This window comes from Oncorhynchus kisutch, linkage group LG17, assembly GCF_002021735.2.
Source record: "Oncorhynchus kisutch isolate 150728-3 linkage group LG17, Okis_V2, whole genome shotgun sequence".
Taxonomy (NCBI): domain Eukaryota; kingdom Metazoa; phylum Chordata; class Actinopteri; order Salmoniformes; family Salmonidae; genus Oncorhynchus; species Oncorhynchus kisutch.
The window spans coordinates 17796613-17806612 of NC_034190.2; the positions used below are offsets into that span (position 1 = coordinate 17796613).

The following is a 10000-nucleotide window of genomic DNA, read 5'->3' on the forward strand; positions in this document are numbered from 1 at the left end:
GATTAACCAAAACACAGGGCCCTAGACATGATTAACCAAAACACAGGGCCCTAGACATGACTAACCAAAACACAGGGCCCTAGACATGATTAACCAAAACACAGGGCCCTAGACATGATTAACCAAAACACAGGGCCCTAGACATGATTAACCAAAACACAGGGCCCTAGACATGATTAACCAAAACACAGGGCCCTAGACATGATTAACCAAAACACAGGGCCCTAGACATGATTAACCAAAACACAGGGCCCTAGACATGATTAACCAAAACACAGGGCCCTAGACATGATTAACCAAAACACAGGGCCCTAGACATGATTAACCAAAACACAGGGCCCTAGACATGATTAACCAAAACACAGGGCCCTAGACATGATTAACCAAAACACAGGGCCCTAGACATGATTAACCAAAACACAGGGCCCTAGACATGATTAACCAAAACACAGGGCCCTAGACATGATTAACCAAAACACAGGGCCCTAGACATGATTAACCAAAACACAGGGCCCTAGACATGATTAACCAAAACACAGGGCCCTAGAAATGATTAACCAAAACACAGGGCCCTAGACATGATTAACCAAAACACAGGGCCCTAGACATGAGAGCTTCCATCTTATGTTTACTTGAGAACAGTGATGCAACTAAAAAAGCCCAAATTCATTTTGTAATATGTACTATGTCGATAAAGCCAAGTGACTGAAAAAACGTCTGAGTCAGGCTGTGTCTCTTGAGATGAAGTTGCTTTTGATAGCATGCCGTAATGAGCACTGAGAAAGAAAAGACTAAAAGCAGTGGAGGCCAAATTCAATGCAAAAAGGCAAGCAAACGTCAAATGGAGAGCCAGCTCCCAACCTCAGGTAGTCACAGATCATACTTATATCTGTGATAGGATGTAGTATCGTTGATGAGGTCGAGGAGAGACATGCCATGCGGTGGAAACTAATCAGGAAGACAGTAAGCAGGATGAATAAATCAGCGGGTATAGGAAGTATGAACCAATCAGAGCCCACAGTACCAATTTGGGACCATTGGCCCAACTAGAAGGGCCAGTTGTAGTCAAAGCAAGTCAAGCACATCCACACCCAGTTTCATGATTAGGGTGCAGTTTCTCTAATTACCAGAGAGTGGTACTGTTACACCATTTAAATATTCTCTGAAGAGATGCAGACAGGTGTTTGGGGAGGGGGCCTCTAACATTTCACTCACACACTTTCTCACATGTAGTTAGAAATAATTAAACAGAGGCTATATACACACATACACACACCTCCCTCTCAGGAGACAGAGATCAATAGATCGTGTAAAGTCCCCACGGCACCGGAGAGTGCAGGCCAGCTGGAGATTCTCACTGCAGTTTGGTGTGTGTGTAATAAATAGCAAAAGTGAATTTTGCTCTAATGGACGTATGGTAATTAAAACAGCATCTACCACCAGGCGTGTCAGCCCAGCCAGCTCTCCTCACACCACACAGTTCATTTATATATTGATATTGTGTGACTGGGAGCTAAAGGAGAGAAAGAAGGAGGGAGAAAAGAGGAGTGAGAAGGTTTTTCTCCAGTGTGTTGGAACTGCAAGTCCATCAATGATTGGCACCCGTGGTGCCTACTGCATAGTCCCTGTTTCCTACCACCATCTCTCTCTCATATTCCAATGTGGAAGACCAGGAAACATGCGATGCAGGGGGCGGGTGTACGGACACCAGAGCTGTGCTGCTGGGGCTGGTGTGGGCTAGGTTGACACCGGAGCTGTGCTGCTGGGGCTGGTGCGGGCTCGGTTGACACCGGAGCTGTGCTGCTGGGGCTGGTGCGGGCTCGGTTGACACCGGAGCTGTGCTGCTGGGGCTGGTGCGGGCTCGGTTGACACCGGAGCTGTGCAGCTGGGGCTGGTGCGGGCTCGGTTGACACCGGAGCTGTGCTGCTGGGGCTGGTGCGGGCTCGGTTGACACCGGAGCTGTGCTGCTGGGGCTGGTGCGGGCTCGGTTGACACCGGAGCTGTGCTGCTGGGGCTGGTGCGGGCTCGGTTGACACCGGAGCTGTGCTGCTGGGGCTGGTGCGGGCTCGGTTGACACCGGAGCTGTGCAGCTGGGGCTGGTGCGGGCTCGGTTGACACCGGAGCTGTGCTGCTGGGGCTGGTGCTGGCTCGGTTGACACCGGAGCTGTGCTGCTGGGGCTGGTGCGGGCTCGGTTGACACCGGAGCTGTGCTGCTGGGGCTGGTGCGGGCTCAGTTGACACCGGAGCTGTGCTGCTGGGGCTGGTGCGGGCTCGGTTGACACCGGAGCTGTGCTGCTGGGGCTGGTGCGGGCTCGGTTGTTACCGGAGCTGTGCTGCTGGGGCTGGTGCGGGCTCGGTTGACACCGGAGCTGTGCTGCTGGGGCTGGTGCGGGCTCGGTTGACACCGGAGCTGTGCTGCTGGGGCTGGTGCTGGCTCGGTTGACACCGGAGTTGTGCTGCTGGGGATGGTGCGGGCTCGGTTGACACCGGAGCTGTGCTGCTGGGGCTGGTGCGGGCTCGGTTGACACCGGAGCTGTGCTGCTGGGGCTGGTGCGGGCTCGGTTGACACCGGAGCTGTGCTGCTGGGGCTGGTGCGGGCTCGGTTGACACCGGAGCTGTGCTGCTGGGGCTGGTGCGGGCTCGGTTGACACCGGAGCTGTGCAGCTGGGGCTGGTGCGGGCTCGGTTGACACCGGAGCTGTGCTGCTGGGGCTGGTGCGGGCTCGGTTGACACCGGAGCTGTGCTGCTGGGGCTGGTGCGGGCTCGGTTGACACCGGAGCTGTGCAGCTGGGGCTGGTGCGGGCTCGGTTGACACCGGAGCTGTGCTGCTGGGGCTGGTGCGGGCTCGGTTGACACCGGAGCTGTGCTGCTGGGGCTGGTGCGGGCTCGGTTGACACCGGAGCTGTGCTGCTGGGGCTGGTGCGGGCTCGGTTGACACCGGAGCTGTGCTGCTGGGGCTGGTGCGGGCTCGGTTGACACCAGAGCTGTGCTGCTGGGGCTGGTGCGGACTCGGTTGACACCGGAGCTGTGCTGCTGGGGCTGGTGCGGGCTCGGTTGACACCGGATCATGTACAGGATGTACATTTTAACAGACCTAGAAAGTTAGAACCAAGCCCCCCTCCTCTTCCAGAGAACCAGGCCCCCCGATGCCCCAAACCTCTACAAATACCCCCAGACGGTTCACTAGCCCCTCCCATATACAGGACCAGTCAAAAGTTTGGACACACCTACTCATTCAAGGCTCTTTCTTTATTTTTACTATTTTCTACATTATAGAATAATAGTGAAGACATCAAAACTATGAAATAACACATGGAATCATGTAGTAACCAAAGAAGTGTTAAACAAATATTTTTGATTCTTAAAAAGTAGCCACCCTTTTCCTTGATGACAGCCTTGCAAACCTTTGGCATTCTCTCAACCAGCTTGATAATGAATGCTTAAGTTCCCACATAAGCTGAGCACTTGTTGGCTGCTTTTCCTTCACTCTGCAGCCTAACTCATCCCAAACCATCTCAATAAGGGTTGAGGTCGGATGATTATGGAGGCCAGGTCATCTGATGCAGCACTCCATTACTCTACTTGGTCAAATAGCCCTTACACAGCCTGGAGGTGTGTTTTAGGTCATTGTCCTGTTGTAAAACAAATGATAGTCCCACCAGATGGGATCACTGCAGAATGCTGTGGTAGCAATGCTGGTTGAGTGTGCCTTGAATTCTAAATAAATTCTAAATAAATCACAGACAGTGTCACCAGCGAAGCACCCCCACACCATCACACCTCCCCCATGCATACTTTATGGTGGGAACCACACATGCAGAGATCATCCGTTCACCTACTCTGCATCTCACAATGACACGGTTGTTGGAACAAAAATTTGGACTCATCAGACCAAAGAACAGATTTCCACCAGTCTAATATCCATTGCTCCTGTTTCTTGGCCCAAGCAAGTCTCTTCTTCTTATTGGTGTCCTTTAGTAGTGATTTCATTGCAGTAATTCAACCATGAAGACCTGATTCACACAGTCTCCTCTGAACAGTTGATGTCAAGATGTGTCTGTTACTTGAACTCTGTGAAGCATTTATTTGAGCTGCAATCTGAGGTGCAGTTAACTCTAATGAACTTATCCTCTGCAGCAGAGGTAACTCTGGGTCTTCCTTTCAAAGTTCTTGAACAGTTCCTGATTGACTGAACTTCATGTCTTAACTTCTTGGTGACAGGGGGGCAGTATTGAGTAGCTTGGATGAATAAGGTGTCCAGAGGTAACTGCCTGCTACTCAGGCCCAGAAGTAATTATATGCATATAATTAGTATATTTGGATAGAAAACACTCTGAAGTTTTTAAAACTGTTTGAATGATGTCTGTGACTATAACAGAACTCATATGGCAGGCGAAAACCTGAGAAAAATCCAACCAGGAAGTGTAGATTTGTAGGTTTTCAACTCATAGCCTATCGAAGATACATTGGGATATTGGTTATGTTGCACTTCCTAAGGCTTCCACTAGATGTCAACAGTCTTTAGAACCTTGTTTGATGCTTCTACTGTTAAGAGGGTGCGAATGAAAGGGGGTTGAGCCAGCTGTCTGGCAGATTGCCACGAGCTCGTGACGCGTGGTCATGTGAAAGTTAGCTTGCGTTTCATTGCTTTTCTACAGAAATAGGAATTCTCAAGTTGGAACATTATTGAAGATTTATGATAAAAACATCCTAAAGATTGATTATATACTTAGTTTGACATGTTTCTACGACCTGTAATATAACTTTTTGGACTTTTCGTCCGACCTTTCGGCTGGACTTGAACAGACAGAGACCTCAATTTTTTTTTTTCTGAACGGTTAGTCCTCGGGGTTTTGCCTGCTACATAAGTTCTGTTATACTCACAGACATGATTAAAACAGTTTTAGAAACTTCTTCAGAGTGTTTTCCATCCAAATCTACTAATAATATAAATATCTTATATTCTTGGCATGAGTAGCAGGAAGTTGAAATTGGGCACGTTATTTATCCAAAAGTGAAAATGCGGCCCCCTATACCTTAAGAAGTTAAGGAGAAGTTTATCTAAAGTTCCATGTATAATAGTTGTATCTTTTATCAATGTTTATTATGAGTATTTCTGTAAATTGATGTGGCTCTCTGCAAAATCACTGCATGTTTTGGAACTCTGTGAGTTGGTGACCAAACATAATCGTTTGTGGTGCTTTCACTGTAAAGCTTTTTTTAAATCAGACACTGTGGCTGGATTAATGAGAATTTTATCTTTAAAATGGTGTAAAATACTTGTATGCTTGAGGAATTTTAATTATTAGATTTTTGTTGTTTTGAATTTGGCGCCTTGCACTTTCACTGGCTGTTGGCGGGGTGGGACGCTACCGTCCTGAATATCCAAGAGAGGTTAAAGTAATGATGCACTGTTGTTTCTCTTTGCTTATTTGAGCTGTTCTGGACTTGGTCTTTTACCAAATAGGGCTATCTTCTGTATACCACCCCTACCTTGTCACAACACAACTGGTTTGATTAAACGCATTAAGAAAGAAAGAAATGCCACAAATGTACAAGGCACACCTGTTCATTGAAATGCATTCCAGGTGACTACCTCATGAAGCTGGTTGAGAGCATGCCAAGAGTGTGCAAAGCTGTCATCAGGCAAAGGGTGGCTACTTTGAAGAATCTCAAATATAAAATGTATATAGATTTGTTTAACAATTTTTTGGTTAATACATGATTCCATATGTGTTATTCCATAGTTTTGATGTCTTCACCATTATTCTACAATGTAGAAAATAGTAAAAATAAAGAAAAACCCTTGAATGAGTAGGTGTGTCCAAACTTTTGACTGGTACTGTATATGGGAGGGGCTAGTGAACCGTCTGGGGGTATTTGTAGGGGTTTGGGGCATCGGGGAGCCTGGTTCTCTGGAAGAGGAGGGGGGCTTGGTTCTAACTTTCTAGGTCTGTTAAAATTAAGTTAGGTTGTTCCGCATTCGTGCTTTGGGAAGACTTTGGTAAGGTCCCAAGTCAACCAGTGTGGTCCAGTGTGGTTTGCACTATGTAGATGAATCATCATGGTAACCCTCCTACCAAGCTAATAATAATGATATGTACAGTATCTCCATTGCCTTAACATCATTGTCAAACTACCTCAATCCATTAACATGACATGCACACAAACACCCACGCACGCAGACAGGTACGAACTCAAGTACTTTCTTACTTTGCTTAAGATAGTCCATCGTATCCCATGATGATTTCCACTACTTCTTGTGAGTTTTGCTGATGGCTGTAATATCCGTTGTGGGATTCACACTGTGTGCCACAGACAGAGCACACAAAGGCCTGTCACGTTGAGGTATCTAAGCTGGTGGTGTGTGAAGGACGCCTTAATGCTCCTGCAGTTGGTTCTCTGTAGGATCTCTGAGTGCGGAACACGGTTCTGCCTGGACAAATGCATTTTATGTGAAAGGACTCCAGTTGTTTTAAGTGTCAGCTGTAGACTGTCCATGTTTCACATCCATAAAGGAGTGGAGATACACACTGCCTGGTAGACTGCAACTATGTAGTGGATGTACAGGTTGTTGAAAACCCTCTTCCTTAGCCAAGGATGTGGCCTGTTTGACCCGATTCTTGATATCCTGGTCGATGTTGCAGTCCTCTGTGAGGATGCTTCCAAGACATTTAAAGTGTTGTACAATGGACAATGAGGAGTCTGATGTAGGACCTCTGTTTTTGGGATGTTAACAGACAGCCCCATTCTGCTCTATGCTCTCACAGCTGCTGTGCCTTGTAGAGCACAATCATCCACATACTGGAGCTCAAGTACTCATTCAGATTTGAGCTTAGTGGCAGCTTGGAGCCCCCTAATGTTGTCCAGGGTCACCTCACTCTCTGATTCCATGTCCTTTGCAGGAGTGTTGTGACACACTGGAGGAAGTCATTGAATAGGTCCGGCGCAGGCACACACCCTTGCCTCACACTAGTACAAACTCCGAAGGGTTCAGACTCCTGACCGCCAATTGTTACCCTGGCCACCATCCCTTCAAGGAAACTCACGCAGGACGTTCACAAATTTCCCAGGACAGCCATACTGCGGGAGGACCTTCCAAAGCAGTTCACAGTGTACTGTGTCAAAGGCTTTGGAGAGGTCCACAAATGCCATGAATAGGTCTTGTTTCTGTTCACAGCACTTTTCCTGCTTTTGGCGTGCACTGAAGATCATGTCCAACGTGCGTCTGTTCATTCTGAAGCCGCATTGGGACTCCGGTAGCAGATCTTCAGTGATGGTGTCAATGAGTCTGCGGAGCATGAACTTCACCAGGACTTTGCCAGCAACTGCACGGAGGGATTTGCCCCTGCAGTTGCCGCAGACAGATTTGTCCCCCTTGTTTTTGTATATGGTAACAATGTTTGCATCCCTCCATTGATGGGGGATGCTCTCTTGTCTCCATATCTCAGAGATGAACTGGTGAACTGCTCTGGTACAGAGAAACCCCCACAGTTTTAGGATCTCAGCAGGGATGGAGTCAGGTCCAGGAGTTTTGTTATTCTTCAGTGACCTGATGGTGGCACAGACCTCAGAAAAGGTTGGTGGGAGATCAAGACTTGGGATGGTGGTCAGCGTTGGGAGCTCCTCCAGGCCTGAGTAGTCAACTGGGTCGGCTGTTTGAGGGTGCTATATAGTGTTCACCCCAACTCTGGACTATCTTAGTTTGGTCCTTTATGAGAGTTGACCCATCTGCACTTCTGGGGGGACAGAGAATGCAACTTCTTAGGCCGTGGGTGGTCTTCAGGGTATCATAAAAGTTGTGCATGTCATAGCTGTCCGCACAAGATTGGATTTCTTGTGCTTTGGAGATCCACCACTCACTTTGTAGATGTCGTAGAGCATTCTGTGCCTCCATCTGCTGCTCTTGCCATTGCTGTTTGAGGGCCTCAGATGTGGGGCTGTTGAGTGTGTCTTTATGTACCGTGTGTGTGCTGTTAACAAGGGTGGAGATGTATGTGGAGTTTTCATCGAATCAGTCCTGATGTTTCCACACACACCTCGCACACACACACACACACACACACACACACACACACACACACACACACACACACACACACACACACACACACACACACACACATACATACATACATACATACATACATACATACATACACACACACACACACACACACACACACACACACACACACACACACACACACACACACACACACACACACACACACACACACACACACACACACACACACACACACACACACACACACACACACACACACACACACACAATACTAACTGCGTGGGTTCATAGCTGTGAAACACTTCCAATAGAGAGAGATGATTCTGTCTCATTATATTCAGTGGTTGTATATCCTACATTACACTGTAAGTAAGACAATAGTAACCCTGGAATGCAATAATGAAGTGTTTGGAGTTTTGTATGCTATTTATGAACAGAATTCTGCCATTTTTGGAGAATGACAAAATGAATAGGCAAATCCCCACAGAGCCGGGGTATACAGTATAATGAATGATGTGTCTATCACCCACTGTCAGCTGTCAGTAGCGGAGCTGTGTGTGTGTGTGTGGTGTGTGTGAGTCACACTGTCTCATCTCCTGCTGTTGCGCTCCTTCTCTGCCCGTTCTTGGAGTACAGCAAATGGTGCAAGTAACTGGCTTGGTTTGGGTCACAAGACCCTGTCCTAATCTGTATAAACAAATACTCTGCTTGGCTCATGTTGCCTACATATTTTCTTCCTGATTGGACGCCAACTGACACGTGGCAAAAGTCTCCCCTCAGCTTTTTCAGTAATACAGCATAGTGTGTGTGTGTGTGGGGGGGGGGGGGGGGTGGGGGGGGGTGTTTGTGTGTGTGTTTGTGTGTGTGTGTGGGTGTGTGTGTGTGTGTGTGGGTGTGTGTGTGTGTGTGGGGGGGGGGGGGGGGTGGTGGGTGTGTGTGTGTGTTTGTGTGTGTGTGTGTGTGGGTGGGTGTGGGTGTGTGTGTGTGTGGGGGGGGGGTGTTTGTGTGTGTGTGTGGGTGGATGGGTGTGGTGTGTGTGTGTGTGTGTGTGTGTGTGTGTGGGGTGTGTGTGTGTGTGTGTGTGTGGGGGGGGTGGGTGGTGTGTGTGTGTGTGTGTGTGTGTGTGTGTGTGTGTGTGTGTGTGTGTGGGTGGGTGGGTGGGTGTGTGTGTGTGTGTGTGTGTGTGTGTGTGTGTGTGTGTGGGTGGGTGGGTGGGTGTGTGTGTGTGTGTGTGTGTGTGTGTGTGTGTGTGTGTGCATTAGTGCGCTAGCGTACGTGTAAGTGTGTGCGTGAGAGAGAGGGATAGTTTGAGACTCACTTCCTCTGCCAGGCCCTGGGATCCAAGGATCTAGAGAATTTTTTTAAAGAGAAAGAGGGAGAGAAGTTTCAGTGTTCTATTTTTTACAACCAAAATGTACAACACTAGGACGTTTTCATGACTTACAATCCACAAGAGGACAGTTACAACATTGTTGGACCTACTCCCAGTTTATTTATTTTAACAGCTCTTCGGTTTTTGACGACATATTGGTAGTAATGTGATGCTCTTAAGATGCTAACAGCTAAACAGAATTCTATGGCATATTTTGTATGTACTGTACATGTGCACCACTAAAGCTAGCCACTAACGTTACATTTCATTGCATCAGCAGCACAACAGAGAATGGATGAAGAAAGATATCTAAATGAACATACTGGTCATTAGCCAGATGCTCTTATCCAGAGTGCATTTTAAAGGGAAAAAGAAAGGATGGAGGAGGAGAAAAGAGAGGTGTAAGGAGGAGTGGTGAAACAGATCACTAATAAACCCTGAGATAGAGAGAGATGGGGTAAAGGAGAGGGAGAGAGAGAGAGATGGGGTAAAGGAGAAGGAGAGAGAGATGGGGTAAAGGAGAAGGAGAGAGAGAGAGAGAGAGAGAGAGAGAGAGAGAGATGGGGTAAAGGAGAAGGAGAGAGAGATAGAGATAGAGA

At 47.8% G+C, this 10000-nt stretch overlaps 1 protein-coding gene across 7 annotated transcripts in view; it reads right to left on the minus strand.

Moving 5' to 3' along the window:
* LOC109908536 (collagen alpha-1(XVI) chain) overlaps nt 1–10000 on the minus strand; it is a 140252-nt gene that overhangs the window by 60027 nt on the left and 70225 nt on the right. For all 7 annotated transcript variants that reach the window (XR_004203554.1, XM_031793140.1, XM_031793145.1 and 4 more), the window contains one exon: nt 9348–9377. Coding sequence is in view for 6 of the 7 variants with exons in the window: in XM_031793140.1 (XP_031649000.1) it covers nt 9348–9377 (30 nt within the window). In the remaining variant the exon portion in view is untranslated. The remainder of the gene's footprint in view (nt 1–9347; nt 9378–10000) is intronic.